Source organism: Neomonachus schauinslandi, chromosome 1, assembly GCF_002201575.2.
Source record: "Neomonachus schauinslandi chromosome 1, ASM220157v2, whole genome shotgun sequence".
Lineage (NCBI taxonomy): Eukaryota > Metazoa > Chordata > Mammalia > Carnivora > Phocidae > Neomonachus > Neomonachus schauinslandi.
The window spans coordinates 196937424-196957648 of NC_058403.1; the positions used below are offsets into that span (position 1 = coordinate 196937424).

General features: G+C 40.1%; 1 protein-coding gene across 5 annotated transcripts in view; it reads left to right on the plus strand.

Moving 5' to 3' along the window:
• The window catches only part of QRICH1 (glutamine rich 1), a 52985-nt gene that overhangs the window by 2172 nt on the left and 30588 nt on the right, over positions 1–20225 (plus strand). For 2 of the 5 annotated variants that reach the window (XM_021686920.1, XM_021686924.1), the window contains exons 2-3: positions 932–1151; positions 7259–7588. In XM_021686920.1, the coding sequence (XP_021542595.1) occupies positions 7280–7588 (309 nt within the window). In that variant the 5' untranslated portion in view covers positions 932–1151; positions 7259–7279. Of the gene's footprint in view, positions 1–288; positions 1152–7258; positions 7589–20225 lie in introns of those variants that run through there. The other 3 variants (XM_021686923.1, XM_021686922.1, XM_044921659.1) reach the window with 3 other exon arrangements.

The window sequence follows — 20225 nt, forward strand, 5'->3', positions numbered from 1 at the left end:
GTTCTTTTTCTTTTTACTTTTATCACCTTCATATCCCTCAACAACATAGTTTTGTTTGCTTTTGAGTTTTGTTTTTTTGTTTTTTTTAAGATTTTATTTATTTATTTGACAGAGAGAGAGATAGCAAGAGCAGGAACACAAGCAGGGGGAGTGGGAGAGGGAGAAGCAGGCTTCCCGCTGAGCAGGGAGCCCGATGCGGGGCTCGATCCCAGGACTCTGGGATCATGACCTGAGCCGAAGGCAGACGCTTAACGACTGAGCCACCCAGGCGCCCCTGCTTTTGAGTTTTATGTAAATGGAATCATGCTGTATTTTATGTTTTCCTTCTTTTAGCGTTGCTAAATTCATCCATGTTGTGTGCTACTGTAGTTCATTCATTCCGGTTTCTTTGTAGTATTCAGCTATGTGACTGTATCACAATTTACTTATCCCTTCTACTATTGATAGACATCTAGTTTTCTTCCGGCTTGGACTGTTATTAACAGTACTACTGTGAACATTCTTGTATAAGTACCTTTCTGTATGTGTGTGTCATACACACCTAGGAATAGAATTCCTGGGTTATATGGAGGGAATATTGTCAGCTTTACTAGTTAACGCAAATGGTTGTGCCAGTTTACAGCCCATCAGTCTTTGGTGGGAATGTGAATTTAAGATCCTGGTTGAAAGTGTGTTGTCCAAAAATAGAACCATGGCAAAAATGCCCCTAAATCAGGGATTCCTCTGGTAAAGGCATGGGGTAGATGAATGGCCCAATAGGATAATACCTATCACAAACCCTATATTGGTTTAGTATCTTTTAAGAATAGAAGCGTATCTCCCAATTTCCTTCTTTGAAATGATTCTTTATGTTAATTAGGACAAATGTGACTGCAACTCCTTAAAATAGAAATTGATTTCTTTTTTAATGTGAATGTGTTCTTCAAGCCAGACTTACAAAGCTATGAGGAGCCATCTACACATAGAGTAGATGTGAACCGTGAGAGGGGCCCAGTAACATGACTGGGTAAACAGGAAGAGGCAGGGCTCTGAGGCAGCTCAGAGTTTCTTCTTTTAGTCCATCTCATATTCAAGACCCACCTTGTGGAACTGCATGGGGAACTGGGAAGAGGTATCAGAAATTTGAGGCGACCCAAGATAGGATGATTCTGGTGAGTACTTAAGTCTTCCTTTAGTACCTAAATAGAAAAAAAAAACTGGCAAAGAGACCTATAAAAATGTAATAGATTGTTCCTTTAGAATAAACTTTGTTCATCATACCTTCTTGTGTTCTAGCTATAAAATAATAAAAGTAATGATAACTTTAATGCATTGAGGGCCTAAATCTATGTCAGACACTGTGCTAAGCTCCAGTAGAAGGTACAGGGGAACTACTAGTGATTAATAGGTGTATACAAGTGAAAATTTCCTAGGTCTGTTGGTGTGGGGTTTGTCTGTTTATTGTTTTGCAAAGCAGCTATGCTTAAAAGTATTCAGAAGCAAATGCTTGTTTACAGACTCCCCTACCCCAGTGAGCCCCAAAGTGTTTTCCTCGCTCTTTCCTTTTTGACTCCCAGAAATTGGGAGTATTCAACTATCCCTTCAGCTTCATGTTTTTTGAAGTATTTTAATTAGTTTATTTACTGCTCCTCACCAAGTCTTTGACTTGGAGCTAATTAAGAATCTTGCTTCTTTGGGGTGGGTAGAGAGTTTCTCTATTTCTCCATTACCTAGGCTCACCCTTGTGTTTCTTGAGAGCAGCACCTTGAAGAAGTTAACAATCTTCATTATTATGCAAGCTCTGGTGCTTGATGATTTTGTCTTTAAGAGTTTCAGGTTTTGAGGGAAAAATCATGCTATGATCAGCCAGAATTGTTTGTGTCTATTACTGTTACTGTGGTATAATCACTGTGTAAAAAGATTAATTTTTAATTATCTTTTTGATTTAATACAAATTGTGGAAAATACAGGGGAGTATTAAACAGGAAGAAATTTAAGTCCTCTGTGATTCTACCACCAAGACATAACTACTGTTGGCAGGTCTTTTTGCGTTTTTTTCCTTAGGCGTATAAACAATACTGGGATATATAAATACAATTGTATTGGTTTCCTTTTCACACATAACTTATTTCTGTGTTGTTAAATTTAAAATTTTAAATTAACTTTGTGTTGAGGGGACAAGGAATCTTCCAGATATTAACGTTTCCCTCTCTCTCTTTTTTTTTTTGCTACTGTGTTAATGGAAAGATCTGTAGAACACTTAGTAAATGCTTAGGAGTGGACTTTCTTTATATGAATTTGGTATATGATAACAGTGGCATTTCAAGTCAGTGGGCAAAGGAATTTCAATAATTCAATAAATAATACAGGGATGAGTTGTTTGCTCTTTGGAAAAAATAAAATTAGACTTGTACCTCACATTATGCAAAATAAATTTTAAATGGATCAAAGCATTGTATTAAAAAATTACACTGTAAGTCAAAAAAATTATAGGTGATTAACGACCTGATTTTATGGTAGGGAGGGCTTTTTCTGAGCATAAAAACAAAGGAAGAAACCATGATCACCACTATTGAGAATTTGCTTAATTTTTCTGTGTTTTTTTTTTTTTTACACTCACTGACTAGTCTAAAATATTTAAATATTATTTCTGAAGCTTTCCCTCCACCCCCCACCCCTTCTAAACAGCACTTTTGTGTCAGGTCAAATGCTGACTTAGTGTATTTTCATTATTGGGATGTGTCAGTCTGGTGGATACTGCCAAGTGAGCAGGTTAAAAGGACAAGAAATGAAGCCATGTGTGTTTTAGTCTGTATAAATGGGGAGATTGGAATGTTCTTTCAAATTGGCCTTTTCCATTAAATTTTTATGTTCTCCAGGGGGCGCCTGGCTGGCTCAGTAGAGCATGCAACTCTTGATTTCTGGGTTGTGAGTTTGGCCCCACCTTGGGTGTAGAGATTACTTAAAAATAAAATCTTTTTTTTTTTTTTTAAAGATTTTACTTATTTACTTGACAGAGAGAGAGACAGCACAAGTAGGCAGAGTGGCAGGGAGAGGGAGAAGCAGGCTTCCCGCTGAGCGGGGAGCCCGATGAGGGGCTCGATCCCAGGATCCCGGGATCATGACCCAAGCCGAAAGCAGCCGCTTAGCCAACTGAGCCACCCAGGCGTCCCTAAAAATAAAATCTTAAAAAAATTTTTTTAGGTTCTCCATTGAGTCCATTATTGGTTAATATTTTTAGCTTCCTCTGATTCATTGGTTCTCAAAGGATTCTTTGGACTTGTACAGACAGAGTCCGTGAAGAACCTCCTAGGGGCTTAGTGAAAGAAAAAAAACAATGGGAATTGGGAAGCTGTGGCTTCTGCTTGAAGCTCCACTAACTACAGTGGGCTCTAAGCTTGGAGCACTGCAGAGGGTTTTTATACTTTGTAGTCTAAACTGTTTAAAATACAAAAGGTGTCTTTATCATAGGATGTTTCAGATATTTCGCAAAGAAGAATAGGAAGAATATCTGTTGAGCCTATATCAACATTTTCTGGGGCGCCTGGGTGGCTCAGTCGTTGAGCGTCTGCCTTCGGCTCAGGTCATGATCCCAGGGTCCTGGGATCGAGCCCCACATCGGGCTCCCTGCTCCGCGGGAAGCCTGCTTCTCCCTCTCCCACTCCCCCTGCTTGTGTTCCCTCTCTCGCTGTGTCTCTGTCAAATAAATAAAATATTTAAAAAAAAAATTTTTTTTTTCTGAGTTTTATAGAATTTTCCTTCTTCAAACTGTTGTTTTGTTTTAATGAAATCCTAAAGAATGAACTTTGAGACTTCATAGCAGAAACATTCCCAAGCTTTTATTCCATTCTTTTTTTTTTTTAATTTAATTAATTTTTGAGTAGGCTCCATGGGGCCCAACATGAGGTTCGAACTCACGACCCTGAGATCTTGACCTGAGCTGAGATCAAGAGTTGGACACTTAACTGACTGAGCCACCCAGGCACCCCTTATTCCATTCTTTCTGAGAGCTGAATATCCATCTTATTTGTCCTTTTTGGAATAAATTTATAGTTGGACTAGAGTTTCTTACAGTGATTTGTCTTTTTTTTTTTTTTTTAAGATTTTTTTTTTTCTGACAGAGAGACAGCAAGAGAGGGAACACAAGTGGGGGGAGAGAGGGAGAGAGAAGTAGGCTTCCTGCAGCGCAGGGAGCCCGATGCGGGGCTTGATCCCAGGACCCTGGGATCATGACCTGAGCCGAAGGCAGACGCTTAACGACTGAGCCACCCAGGCGCCCCCTTAGAGTGATTTATCTTAAGATCCTATTCTAGAAATACAGGTAGCATTTGTTTGGAGCAGAATGGTTTTTATCATCTTTGGAACCTTTATTTAAAAAAAAAAAAAAAAAAATAACATCCTGAGTTTAGTTTGGTATGAAATGCTGTATTCTAAAATGCTGTAAACTATTGATTAATTAGAAGCTCTACTCCCTTCGCTAAAGGCTTGTGAAAAATAGAGGATGCAGGACTTTAGTTTCCTTATTTTACATAGTAGGAAGTCTAGAGATACTCTGAACTTAGTAAGTCTACAAGTAGAGGTTTAAAGCTATGAAAGTGATCATGGCAAAAATAACAATGTGATTGGCAGGGGTTGGTGAGAGGAGGATGATTTAAATGCCCTAAACTTATCTTTCCTGAAGGACAGGTCAGTATTTGAAATTGGTAGATCAAGAAAGCATACTTGTTTTTTAAAATTATTTTTCTGTACTATTTGCATATTTTTTCTTAGAAAATGGGTGTGTTCCTTGTACTTTCCCCCCACAACCAAAACAAAAACAATCCAGAAAACTAGGTTATAATTCTACCCTGAAAACTAAAGAAAAGTTGTTTCCAGAAAAAGAAGTTGATGCGGTTCTCCTTTATATCTAATATCAGGCTTCAGATGAGGCTTAAGCCTCCTGATTACTGAAACTTGGAATAATGAAGGGAAATAAGTCACTAGAAGATTTAGGGCCTGCCTTTATCAAACAACGTTTGTATGAAGGTTTTCTGATTCTGTAAACTTAATTTGTAACTTTTGGGGGTATTTGTGTTTGTTTGTATTTATTTTCTCCCAGATTTGAGACAAAAAAAGGTTTTGCTACATGGTTCTCCATACTTTTTTAAAAAATTGCTTTGGGACGCCTGCATGGCTCAGTTGTTAAGCATCTGCCTTCGGCTCAGGTCATGATCCCAGGGTCCTGGGATCAAGTCCCACATCGGGCTCCTTGCTCAATGAGGAGCCTGCTTCTCCTTCTCCCTCTGCTGCTTCCCCTGCTTGTGCTCGCTCTCTCTCTGACAAATAAATAAATAAAAATCTTTAAAAAAATAAAAATAAAAAAATTGCGTTGACACAGTAGCTATGATTCTAGTACAGTCTTCAGAATTCAAGCAGTCTCTCAGTATTTTATGGGAATGCAACTAATTGTTGAAGAAAATAAATTTGGGGAAATGTAAGTTTCAGTTGACCTCTGCCATTCTTTTATAATGGAGGTGGAAAACTGAAATATGTAACAGCATGGTAGAGAACCAGTTAATTATGTTCATATATCTCTCCTTTGTTCCTTTTTGAGCCAGAAGTGTAGGTGTGATTAGGTATTTAGAGTCAGTCACATGTCGAGCATTTTGTAATGTTGGGGCTATATTATGAAAGCACCCAAATATAACTTGCATAGTATACTTACAGTGTCCCACAGAAATGTTGCCAGTGTTAGTAACTTAATAGCAGTAAGAATCATATGTTTTCTTTGGTCTCACACTTGTCTGGATATATAGGTTCTTTCCCATGATATATACTAACCATTTACCAAGAAAAAGGGTAACATTTATGGTTGTAAGTTATAGATGTTACGGAGACAAAAGAGCCATAATCCTTCTTTTTTACATTCAATTGCAAATACAACATACATGTATATACATATATGTACCTACTGTGTGTCAGCCATTCAGAGAGTTTCGGGACACAGTCTTGTCTGCCAGGAGTTTAGTCAGGTGGAAGAGATGAGATGATTACCCATATGCCTTATGTCTGTAACATAAGGTAGAACATCTGGGCAGTGAAAGAGAGACTGGTATTTCTAGCCTTGATGCCCTTCTAGCCTTTCCTTGATGGCTCAAGGAAACAAATCACTTTTCCATTTGAGATTGACGGAGAGTCCTTTTTGGCAAAAAGGTTCACATGGTTTGTGTGACTCTCATATCCTGCTGCTGCTTTTGTTCTGGAGGTGGTTCTGATCCAGAGGGGAGGGAACGGTATGAAAGCAGCAGTGACAGGGCACTCAGCAGTCCATAGATAGATTGCATGGTTACCCCCTGGTAATTGAGAATTACTATCTATCCCTGCAGGTTAAATCTTAGGGTAAATACCACAATGAAAAACTTGCTGAATTGATTTCTGAAGTTTAGTAGTGACCTAGTTAATTTAAAGCACTATTCAACTCCCTCCTCCCAACTAATTTTAATAATATTAGTTAGAACTTAAATAGTGCTATCTATGTTGGATGCTCTTCTAAGTACTTTACATATGTTTAACCTTTATGGCAATTCTGTATGGTAGATACTCTTTTGTCCCCATTTTATACACAAGAGAACTAAGGTTAACTAACTTGTCCAGGGTTTCAGCGCTAAGAGAGATCAAGCTGGGATTTGGACCCTGGCAGGCTAGCTCCAAAATCCATGCTTTTGACCAGTAAGTTGTGCTATAAAACAATGTGAGCAGTATATGGCAAACGGATTTTTGGTGTTTCTGGTGGAAGATGAAGTATATATTCCCTTTCTCTAGGGTCTTGCTACAGCTAGGTGGCATATGTGTTCTTCACTCTAGGACATCATTGGCAGCAGAAATTGAACATGTCAATAGGAATCCCTGCTCCTAGCTTCCTTGGTAGTCCTCTCTGTGATGGTCACAGAGTAGTTTTGCATGTGACTTTTACTGTCCAGTGCTTGGCTCTGCAGAGAAGATGGCATTGACCTAGTGCTGGGTGGAGAGTGTGTTTTCAGCCTGTTTCATCCAGTACTGTGACGCATGCCTTTGTTTTTTGTTTTCAGTGTGATAGTTTGATTTAAGAAATGTTTATAGAAACAATTTTTAGACACTGTTAACTAAAAAAAGAATAAGGTGGTATAATAACTTTATTTTGAATTTTAGATGTACAAAGCTGCCTTGAATATTCCACTCTGTTGCAAGCATGATTGCTCTGCATTTCAGAATATGAAAACAGTAGCATGATTTTGACTTCTGACATTTATTTTATTTCTAGGAACCCTGAGGACTCTGCAATATGAATAATTCTCTGGAAAACACCATTTCCTTTGAAGAGTACATCAGAGTAAAGGCGCGGTCTGTCCCGCAACACAGGATGAAGGAATTTCTGGACTCGCTAGCCTCTAAGGGGCCGGAAGCCCTTCAGGAGTTCCAGCAGACAGCTACCACTACCATGGTGTACCAACAGGGTGGGAACTGCATTTACACAGACAGCACCGAAGTGGCTGGGTCTTTGCTTGAACTTGCCTGTCCAGTCACCACCAGTGTTCAGCCACAAACCCAACAAGAACAGCAGATTCAGGTTCAACAGCCACAGCAGGTTCAGGTAAAAGGGAGATGTTGAGGTGCATTCTGTTTAACAGATTTTATTTGCCATCAGGGTTTTGGTTAGTAGGAACATCACATCTTATATACAAATGTCCAAGGTTGTTTTCACTAAGGGGAGTACTCTGGTATTTTAAAAAAACATTTTATTTAACATAAAGGCTTTCATAGTACAGACTAAAAATATTTGCAACTACCGTAAACTAAAAAGATTACAGATACTTGCCATTTGCTTTGGAGAATTGAACAGTATAGGAATTAGTGGTCTTCTGGGACTGGATTTGGATGTGACACAGCTGTGTGTAATTGAAGGTTCCCTTTTGTCTGTGTCACCCTGAACAGATCAAGGGCAGAGGAGGGGCTCGTGTTAGCTCATTATTTAAAGCATGACGTTTGAAACTTGTTTTAAAATGGATATGATATATTTTAGTGATCTTCATTTAGTTTTGTGGTTCCCTGACTTAGGTCATTTGTAGATTTCTAGGTCTGCATTTACTATTTGTAATCCTCAGGAAATAATGCTAATTGATAATGAGCTTACAGAAAGAGGAGAAACTTAATACATTTGCTGAGAAGGTAAAAGTGCCTCTTTAGGGGTTCCTTATATGAAACTAACAGTATGCTCCATTTACAAATGCTGCTTTCTTGCTCCTGTCTATTGTGATTCTGTTTCATTCTGCCCTCACTGCTTTTTCCACCAAGAGAATTAGAAAGGGTAGAACCTCACGGACGGGCAAGGACTGTGGAGAGGTGTGTCTGATGAGATAGAAAGACTGTGGCCTCTTTGCTTCTTAGGAATGCAGGCAGGTATATTGGAAGGACCTGGGCTCTGGAGTAGGATTCCTAGGTTTAAATCTGGCTTGACCTACTATTTGTTGACATGATTTAAATCTTTTCAGCCCTAGATTTTTCATCTGTTAAATTTAGTGAGACTGAATGAGATAATAGACAAGAAAACATTTAGCACGTGGAGGAATGCAGTCATTGTTTTTTCCTTTTTTTTTTTTTTTTTTTAAGATTTTATTTATTTGACAGAGAGCACAAGTGGGGAGCAGCAGGCAGTGGGAGAGGGAGAAACAGGCTTTTCGCTGAGCAGGAAGCCTGATGCAGGTCTCAGTCCCAGGACTCTGGGATCGTGACCTGAGCTGAAGGCAGACTCTTAACCAACTGAGCCACCCAGGCGCCCCTGTTTTTTCCATTCTTTATAAGGAAGGAGGGGTACAGGAAAGGTAGATAAGAGGAGGCTGACTTTTTGGTTTGAGAAATTATTCTGCTGTTACTTACAGCATGGACTTCCTTTTTCCTAAGATTAAAATGGTTTGGGATATGGGCGTCAGACTGGCTAAATCCGTAGAGCATGCGATGTGACGCTTGATCTTGGGGTCTTGAGTTCAAGCCTCATGCTGGGCATAGAGCTCACTTTAAAAAAATAAAAGGGAAAAAGAATGGTTTGGGATTTGAGTCTAAAGTGTTGTTTGAGACTTTATGTTTAAGATGGCTGACCTCAGTTATTAACATCATCTTCTTTCCTCAAAACACCTGTAAATAAAAGAAGAAATATAAATATAATAAATCCATGAGATACAAGCACTGAGCATGGAGCTTGCTTAAGATTCTTTCTCTCCCTCTGCCACTCCCACCACTTGCGCTCTCTCTCTCACTTAAAAAAACAAAAAACAAAAAACTTACAGCAGATATAGTTTCATTAATTACTGGCTTAAGCCAGAGGGATTTAATTTTTCTAAAAGTTGGCTTTGTAGATTTAATTTAAATAAAGATTAAATTGATACTAATTAATGTTACTTACGTGAAAATTGACATTGTTAATCTAAAGCTACCAAAATCATGAGCCAGATAATATGACTGACGATACAACTTTATATAAGACTTCGAAAAAAACATTTTTTTTCTGAGTGACATCAGAATCAAATATATGCCTCGCAGTTACAAAATTATTATACAGGGGTGCCTGGGTGGCTCAGTTGGTTAAACCTCCAACTCTTGATCTCAGCTCAGGTCTTGATCTCAGGGTCGTGAGTTCAAGCCCAGCTTGAACGCTCAGCTCCATGCCCACTTAAAAAAAAAACACCACAGAATTACTATACACACGTCAGTTTCTTGATCTCTTTTATAGGTCTATCTATACTCAGTTTAAAAGGATAGTTTTTTGGGTTTTTTTAAGATTTTATTTATTTATTTGACAGAGAAAGAGAGCACAAGTAGGCAGAGCAGCAGGCAGAGGGAGAGGGAGAAGCAGGCTCTCTGCCCAGCAGGGAGCCGGACATGGGGCTCGATCCCAGGGCCCTGGGATCGTGACCTGAGCCGAAGGCAGCCGCTTAACCAACTGAGCCACCCAGGTGCCCCAAAAGAATAGTTTTTTTTTTTTTAAAGATTTTATTTATCTGAGACAGAGAGAATGAGAGAGACAGAGAGCACATGAGAGGGGGGAGAGTGAGAGTGAGAGGGAGAAGCAGACTCCCCGCCGAGCAGGGAGCCTGATGCGGGACTCGATCCAGGGACTCCAGGATAATGACCTGAGCCGAAGGCAGTCGCTTAACCAACTGAGCCACCCAGGCGCCCAAAGAATAGTTTTTGAAACTAAAAATAGCACGTGAGACATAGGGAGGTCAAGTCCTATATCAGTAGATACTGTTTGCACCCAAACTGTTTTAACTGGAGCCTGTGCTTCTAAATAGTGTTTCTAATACATAAAGAACTCTTAGAAAGTAGAAAAAAATAATCTAGTAAAAAAAAATGAACAAAGGATATAAGTAGTTTATGGAAGAGGAAACACAGGTGGTGATCATAAGCATATCAGATGTTTCATACTACTGGTGATTATAGAAGTATAAATTTTAAAAGTGAAATATATTTCATTTATTAGATAGGAAAACATTTATAAAGATTTCACCCAGGACAGCAAGGATATGGAGAGGAAAAATTTGTAACTTTGGGGCGCCTCGGTGGCTCAGTCAGTTAAGCATCTGTCTTTGGCTCAGGTCATGATCCAAGGGTCCTGGGATCAAGCCCTGTGTCTGGCTTCCTGCTCAGTGGAGAGCCTGCTTCTCCCTCTCCCTCTGCTGCTTGTGCTCTTTCGTTTGCTCACTCTCTCTCAAATGAATAAATAATCTCTTTTTTTTAAAATGCGAAAAAAAATTAGTGTAACTTCTTGGAAGTGATTTTGACAATACTTGTCAGATGTTTAAGTGTGTATACCTTTGGTTTTGCATTTGTGTTCACAGATATATGTGTATATAGGGGTATTCACTGCTGCACTAATAGTAGTAGTAATACTAGAAACAAGTCACTCAGTAAGGGAAATGGCAAAAATGGTACAATTGTACTGTAGTGTCCTATGTGCCAGAAGAATGAGGTAGATCTATGTATTTTGATAGGGTAGGATGTTTAACACATTGCTGAGTGTCAAAACCAGTTTAGTATCACTGATTTTTAGTATGTAGAATGTAGTGGTCCTTAAATAATAGTAGTAAAGTTTAAAACAGTAATTGGGTTCAGGAGTGGGGTGCTAAGGAGGAGAGCTCGAATTTTTGTTTGTTTGTTTATTTTTAAGTAGGCTCCATGCTGGGCTTGAATTTTTAAGTAAACATGAGGGATTCCTGGATGACTCAGTCAGTTGAGCATCTGACTCTTATTTTCAGCTCAGGTTGTTGTCTCAGGTTTATGGGATCAAAGCTCTGCATTAGGCTCCCCACTTAGTGGGAGTCTGCTTCTCTCTCTCTCACTCTGCCTCTCCCCCTGCTCACATGTGCTCACTCTCTCTCTAAAAATAAATCTTTAAAAAAAAAAAAACCATGAACTAATTTTGTGATGAAAGTGCTGTTTGGAAATATTTTGCTTTGAACTTACAGGTATAGGGCAATGATTCTTTTTTTTTTTCTTTTATTATGTTATGTTAATCACAATACATTACATCATTAGTTTTTGGTGTAGCGTTCCATGATTCATTGTTTGCGTATCACACCCAGTGTTCCATTCAGTACGTGTCCTCTTTAATACCCATCACCAGGCCACCTCTAGAACCCTCAGTTTGTTTCTCAGAGTCCATAGTCTCTCATTGGTTTGTCTCCCCCTCCGAGGTTCCCCCTTCATTTTTCCCTTCCTACTATCTTCTTCTTTTTTTTTTTTTTTTTTAACATATAACGTATTATTTGTTTCAGAGGTACAGGTCTGTGATTCAACAGTCTTACATAATTCACAGTTCTCACCATAGCACATACCCTCCCCAATGTCTATCACCCAGCCACCCCATCCCTCCCACCCCCACCACTCCAGCAACCCTCAGTTTGTTTCCTGAGATTAAGAATTCCTCATATCAGTGAGATCATATGATACATGCCTTTCTCTGATTGACTTATTTTGCTCAGCATAATACCCTCCAGTTCCATCCATGTTGTTGCAGAAGGCAAGGTTTCATTCCTTTTGATGGCTGCATAATATTACATTGTGTATATATACCACATCTTCTTTATCCATTCATCTGTCAATGGACATCTGGGCTCTTTCCATAGTTTGGCTGTTGTGGATATTGCTGCTATAAACATCGGGGTGCATGTACCGCTTTGGGTCACTACATTTGTATCTTCAGAGTAAATACCCATTAGTGCATTTGCTGGGTTGTAGGGTAGCTCTATTTTCAACTTTTTGAGGAACCTCCATACTGTTTTCCAGAGTGGCTGCACCAGCTTGCATTCCCACCAACAGTGTAGGAGGGTTCCCCTTTATCCACATCCCCACCAACATCTGTCATTTCCTGACTTGTTAATTTTAGCCATTCTGACTGGTGTGAGGTGGTATCTCATTGAGGTTTTGATTTGGATTTCCCTGATGCCGAGTGATGTTGAGCACTTTTTCATGTGTCTGTTGGCCATTTGGATGTCTTCTTTGGAAAAATGTTTGTTCATTCTTCTGCGCATTTCTTGATTGGATCATTTGTTCTTTGGATGTTGAGTTTGATAAGTTCTTTATAGATTTTGGATACTAGTAGGGCAGTGATTCTTAACCTTTTCTTCCCTGTCCCAGACATCTTATGTCTCTATGTATAAAGTCCTTTGCTCTAGATGCTTGGGTACAATGGTGAACAAGACAGAAAGCTCCCTGATCTTGTGGAGCATAATATTATAGCTGGAAGGAGATAGATGGTACATAAGACAAATCTTGTTATAGGGGCGCCTGGGTGGCTCAGTTGGTTAAGCGACTGCCTTCAGCTCAGGTCATGATCCCAGGGTCCTGGGATCGAGCCCCGCATCAGGCTCCCTGCTCGGCTGAAAGCCTGCTTCTCCCTCTCCCACTCCACCTACTTCTGTTCCCCCTCACGCTGTCTCTCTCTCTGTCAATTAAATAAATAAACCTTTAAAAAAAAAAAACTTGTTATATAGTGATGAATGCAGAGGAGTGAAATGAAGGTAGATGGGGGGATCAGGATAAGCCCCAGTGTGCTCTTTTTCTTTTTTTTTTTTTTTAAGATTTTATTTACTTATTTTTGAGAGAGTGAGAGCGAGAGAGAACAAGTGGGGGGGGGGAGCAGAGGGAGAAGCAGGCTCCCCGCTGAGCAGGGAGTCCGATGTGGGACTCAATCCCAGGACCCTGGGATCATGACCTGAGCCGAAGGCAGACGCTTAACCGACTGAGCCACCCAGGTGCCCAGCCCCAGTGTGCTCTTAACATTGAGTTAAGACCAAAGGGTGTTGGCAGATGAACCATGGTGGTTATCTGAGGAAAGAGCATTCCAAATCAGAAAGCGCTAAGGTGGGAGCCTGCTTATTTTAAAAAATGGCAAAAAGACTGGGGTGCCTGGGTAGCTCAGTTGGTTAAATGCCTGACTTGATTTTAGTGCAGGTCTTGATCTCAGGGTAATGAGTTCAAGCCCCATGTTGGGCTCCACGCTGGGCTAGGAGTGTACTTAAAAAAAAAAAAAAGCAAAAAGGCACTGAATGAATGGATGCACTGAATGAATGGATGAGGCTAGAGAGGTGACATATGTACATACTGAAATGTAGGTCTGAACAGGCTTGCCTTCTCAATTTACATGGTTAAAAGACTCCTTGCCACATGGTACAGTTGACTCTTGAACAATGTGGGGTTAGGGATATTGACTCCCTGCACAGGTGGAAATCATGTATTTTTTTTTTTTTTTAAGATTTTTATTATTTGTCAGAGAGAGAGTACATAAGCAGGGGGAGCGGCAGGCAGAAGGAGAAGCAGGCTCCCTGCTGAGCAGGACCCTGGGATCATGACCTGAATAGAAGGCAGCCGCTTAACCGACTAAACCACCCAGGCGTCCCTCTTCATGTAATTTTCACTCCCCAAAAACTTAATAGCCTACTGTTGACTGGAAGCCTTACAACATTAGCAGTCAATTAGCACATATTTTGTATGTTGTATGTATTATATACTGTATTCTCATAATCTAGAGAAAAAATGTTATAAGGCAAATCATAAGGAAGAGAAAATACATTTTCTTTTTTTAAAGATTTTATTTATTTGAGAGAGTATGCGTGTGCATGTGAGGGTGGGGAGCAGAGGCAGAGAATCTCGTGGATTCCACGGAGCCCAATGTGGGGCAGGGCTCAATGTCGTGACCCATGAAATCATGACCTGAGCTGGACACTTAACCGATTGAGCCACCTAGGTGCCCCAAGAAAATACATTTTCAATACTATACTGCATTTATCCAAAAAAAACTCCTGCCTATAAGTGGGCCCATGCAGTTCAAACCCAAGTTGTTCAAGGGTCAGCTGTATTGTGTCTCAACCTAACCCTTTTTTTTTTTTAAGGTTTTATTTATTTATTTGATAGAGGGAGAGTGAAAGGGAGAAGCAGGCTGCCTCCTGAGCAGAGACCCCGACATGGTGCTCAATCCCAGGACCCTGAGGCCATGACCTGAGCTGAAGGCAGACGCTCAACCAACTGAGCCACTCAGGTGCCCCTCAACCTAACCCTTTTGATAAGAATTAAAAATTATGTCTATATTAATGTGATTTAAAATTTCAAAACGGTTTACTGTCTTGAGAATCTAGGCTGTAAATTTCAAAACAATTTACTATCTTGGAACCTAGATTTTTTTTTTTTTTTTTTTTATTGTGGCAAAATTAGATTGCTTTTTAAAAACTGTTAACCACCTTGGATAGCTTCCTCTGTCAGACTTCCTCATCTGTCCAGCCTAGAAGCAGCACATACATTGTTGGATTTGACACAGTAATTACATCCTTAGAACAGTTTTAGTGAATTGGTGGGAGACAAAGGTACATGTTAAAGGTTAATCACAAAAGTAGTTATCTGAGTAAGTCTCACTGTGTTCCTTTACTCTCTACTACTAACACAGTCACACTTCAGGCCACCAAATGTGTGGGTTTTTTCCCCACATTGACCAATTCTCTGACATCAGCTAACTGTCCTAAAATTCAGTTGACACTGTCTACTTGGAGTTAGTGTCAGGTCCCACAACTTAAGGGATCAGTTCCACAAGACTGCCCTCCAGCTCATATACCGATCAAGTCCCAGGATATCACCTGTATTTCTGATTGACCAGCTATCAATTGAGGTTCCCACTACCCCTCCTCAGGTTTCATAATTTGTTAGAACAACTCACAGAACTCAGGAAACACATTTACTGGTATATTGTATAATAAATGATATGATAGAAGATACAAATGAACAGCCAGATAAAGACATACAGGAGCCTCTGTCCATATGGAGTTGGGGTGCACCACATTCCTGGCATGTGAGTGTGTTAACCAACACAGTAGTTCCCTGAACCCTATACTTCTGGGATTTTTATGGAGGCTACATCCCATAGGTATAATCCATTAGTAACTCAATTCTAGCCCCTCCTCCAGAGAATGGAGTGTGGGGCTAAAAGTGCCAAGCATCTAATCATGGCTTCGTCTTTGTGGTGACCAGCCTCATCGAGGAGCCCACCAGGAGTTGCCTCATTAGAAGACAAGATGCACCTAGCATTTTTATTATTGCTTATGAAATTACAAAGGTTTTAGAAGCTCTGGCCAGGAACCAGAGAAAACAAAATACATAATTTTTATTATATCACAGTATCATACATCTAGTTAAGATAAGGAGGTACCTTCTAAAGGCAAAAACAAGAGCTGCCATGTAAATGCCTTGACAGTGTATACAGTACTAGGAAAGGCCCAAGTTTTCTGTTCCTGGTAGGTCAGCCTGAGCTGGGTAAAGGGGATTCATTTGGAACTTCCCTTTCAAGAACGCTCTTGAGTTGGTTGCTTCCTAAAGCATCCACATGGAGTTAAATGCATGTGCCAGAGAGAAGGCCTTCTCATGGTGAATCCCAGGGGTTGGGTTTCACTTAGCACCCATAACATTGCTTGTTTCTTCTCTGCCCTTCTACAGGGCAGGAACTGAGGCTTCACACAAGGCTAGTTGGTCATTCTGGCCTCGCTAAGTGAAAGATACTTTGGGGAAGGGGACCTCTCATCACTTGCTCCTTTTGTTGTTAGAAGTAAAGATCTCAAGCCTTCAGTGGCTCAAAATGCAACTCTTTCTCATATGTCATTTCAACTTTTGTCCCTCTTCCTCTTTTTCTTCTTGCTGTTTAACATTTCCCCCATGCTGGATGGTCCCTAACCCCTCATGATAGTGTGGAATTACTAAGAGTGAGAAAGAGTTAATCAAAAGCCATACTCAACTCTGAGACAAACAGGAGTTTGGTCTGCCTCTGCAACTTTAGATATGTCATCTTAGGCAAGTGATTTAACCACAGAGTCCCATTTACTTATCTACATCATGAAAATAAAAGAATTTATGTTGTAGTTATACTTCGAGGATTATATAAAATAGTAAGTCCTAAACACATTGCCTGGCACATAGTAATCTTTCAATAAATAAATAATAGCTGCTGCTGTTTTCTTCTTTCTCTTCTCCTCTTTAGTGCCATTCCTGCCTTGGGCCTCAGTTCCTTTTCAGGTATTTGAAAAGTACCCAAACATTTATAAACAAGGATTCCCACACTGTTGGTAGTACCATTTTTATCCCCTTTTTCTTTTTTTCTTTTTTTAAGTAGGGCCCAGTGTGGAGCCCATCATGGGGCTTGAACTCAAGACCCTGAGATAAGGACCTGAGCTGAGCTCAAGAGTCATATGCTTAACCAGCTGAGCTACCCAGGCGCCCCATCCTTTTTTTTTCTTTTAATACATAAACTGTTACAGATGCAATTCAAATCTCTAATAACTCCTCTGAACATTTGGTACAAATCCTCTCCCAGTGTAAATGCTATTTTAAAGTTTTCAATTGGTGTGATATTTTCTGTATCCATCTGGGTATTGGTTTTTAGTTACAAATATTAGATATTCCCTCTCATCTCTCTAGTTTATTCAGGAGAAATTGTCTAAAAAAATTGACTAAAGGATAGTAGTTAGCTCAAGGAATTTATGGGAGGACCAGAGAGTGGGTCTTGGAGACTGTGCAGCCAGGAACAGGACTCAGGTCACTTTGCTGGCCTGCTCTGGCAGAGACTTTCTGCCACACCCCTGGGCACAGGTTCTTGCTCTACCACAGTCTCGTTGGGATCTATGCCATCTTGCTCCATTTTTGCCACATTCTTCCACTCTCACCAGAAAATGGAGGTTGTGGTTCTTGCTGCCTCATGTTGCTCCCTTCTGAGTCAGATTTCATGCAGTGTGTCTAATTTGGGAAGCTTTGGTCACATGCCTGCACTCTAGCTGCAGGAGAGGTTCGGAGAGTGATTCTGGCTTCTGCCTTGGAGAGGCAACACTCAAATGATGATGTATTCTGCAAACATGGGTTTGCAGCCAAACATGGGACTACAGTCAGCTACTCTCTCACTGGCACATTGTGGGCTGATTGGGATCCTGGTCAGCACTTTGGATTGGTGAACCATTTTATTGCTGCTTTCTCTGGCCCTTCATGTCCAGCCTTTTACTCACATGTAAATCTCTTCCCTTACCATATTTCTACGTTCATTTGTATAAGAGTTTGGTAAATGTTTAATACTTGGGTAAAGCCTTTATCATTTTCAGAAGAGTGTTATTGAGCAGAGAAATTCTACCAAGGTCCCTAAATTTTTGCTAGACTAGTTGTTAAATGGTGCAGGTAGGTTCCTACGTGTGTGATTCCTTACCTAGTGGGGTGTTCTTCTACCACGCTGAGGACTATCCTCAACCATCCCTTCTCAGTGAGACTCCGAACATGAAATGGAACATGAGCCACATATGTTATTATAAGTTTTCTAATACTGTCTTTTTTAAGGGGGATAAAAGAAAAGTGAAATTGATTTTTTTAAGTCGCATTTTATTTAATCTAATATTTTAACATGTAATCAGTATAATATTAAAAACTATTTTCCTCTTTTTTGGTACAAATCCTTGAAATCTGGTTGTTTTTTGTACTTGTAGCACATTATAGTTTGAACATTAAAAGTGATTGCTAACTACATGTAATGGGTATTGGACCAGTGCAGCTTCAGAGAAATGTGAGAGAAAAATTGCTTATTCTTTCTTGTGGAAATAAAGTAATTCTAAAAGTTGTTTATGATGGGGCGCCTGGGTGGCTCAGTCGTGAAGCGTCTGCCTTCGGCTCAGGTCATGATCCCAGGGTCCTGGGATCGAGCCCCTCATTGGGCTCCCTGCTCCGCGGGAAGCCTGCTTCTCCCTCTCGCACTTCCCCTGCTTGTGTTCCCTCTCTCGCTGTGTCTCTCTCTGTCAAATAAATAAATAAAATCTTAAAAAAAAAAAAGAACAGCGCAGAAGACGCGCGTCCAAAAAAAAAAAAAAAAGTTGTTTATGAGGCAGAATTTGGAAATTGACCCAGCACACTCAGTTTATTCTCATTTATTTAAGATTTATTTATTCATTTTAGAGAGGGGGAGGGGCAGAGGGAGACTCTCAAGCAGACTCTACACTGAGCACAAAACACCACATGGGGCTTGATCTCACAACCCTGAGATCATGACCTGGGCTGAAACGAAGAGTCAGCCGCTTAACTGACTTGACTGCACCACCCAGGCGCCCCTGTTCTCCTTTAAATGAAATACTGGTTTTACACTTTAGCCAGAAGAAAAAAAATCAAGAAGTGATACTGTGTTTTTTCAGTTTTGTTTGTTTTAGTTTCAGTGATTGGAAGAAAAGATTCCTAATAGGGGTAATACACGTTCATGGTTTCTCATTGTTCCTTAGTTGGAATACTCAGTCCAAATGTTGTGTTAAGCTCTGGATTACTTAGGTTCTGAATGACAGGAAAAAGGAAAAGATTATCCGTCTGCAAACTAATGAAGAACATTGACAAGTCAGGGCCAATAAAATTTCCAGACTAGTGGTTATCCAGGTGACTAGAATCACCTGGAGAGGTTTTGTTTTGTTTTATTTTAAGATATTTATTTTAGAAAGAGAGAGAGTCTGGTGGGGGGGCAGAAGGAGAGCGAATCCTGAAGCAGAACCCAAAACAGGTCGATCTCACCATCCTGAGATCATGACCTGAGCAGAAACCAAGAGTCATCTGCTTAACCATCTTAGCCACCCAGGCGCCCCTCACCTAGAGAGTTTCTTAAAGTGAAAAATGGCTGGGGCACCTGGGTGGCTTATCCTGGCTCCATGCACAGTGGGGAGTCTGCTTGAGAGTCTCTGCCCCTACCCCCCCCACTCGTGCTCACAGGTGCACTCTCCTACACTCAAGCGTGTGTGCACGCGTGCGAGCTCTCTCTCTCTCTTTCTCTCAAATAAATAAATCTTAAAAAGGAAAAGAGAGAGTGGCTGCTTCCCTCACCCCACGCCCTGAATTCTGATTCAGTGTAGGTAGGACTGGGGTCGGTTCTGAATGTTCGCATTTTCCCCCAATTTTATTGAGATAAAATTGACATATAGCATGTATAAGTTTAAGGTGTACAGCTTAATGATTTGACTTACATATATCATGAAATGATTATCACAGTAAGTTTAGTTAACTTCCATCATCTCGTATAGATAAAAAAGATAAAGAAATATTTTCCTTTGTGTGAGAACTCTTAGGATTTACTCTCCTAACAACTTTTCTGTATACCATGCAGCAGTATTAGCTACGGTCATCCTGTTGTACATTATATCCGTAGCACTTATGTATCTTAAAACTATGAGTTTATACCTTTTGACCACATTCATCCCGTTCTTCCTCTTCCCTGCACCACTGCTTTTAGTAATCACAAATCTGATCTCTTTTTCTGAGTTTGTTCTGTTTTTTAGATTCCATATATATGAGATCGTGTAGTATTTTTGTCTGACTTATTAGCATAAAGCCCTCGTCCATCTGTGTTTCATAAATGTCAGTATTTCTTCCTTTCTTATGGCTGAGTAGTAGCCCATTTTTTATGTATTTCATAACTTCTTCATCCATTGACAGACACTTCCACCATTTTCATGTCTTATTTACTTTAAATAATGCTGTGAACATTGGGGTATAGATATCTCTGACATGTTTTCATATCCAGAGAATTTTCCTTCCTTCCTTCCTTCCTTCCTTCCTTCCTTCCTTCCTTCCTTCCTTCCTTCCTTCCTTCCTTCCTCCTTCCTTCCTTCCTTCCTTCCTTCCTTCCTTCCTTCCTTCCTTCCTTCCTCTTTCTTTCTTTCTTTCTTTCTTTCTTTCTTTCTTTCTTTCTTTCT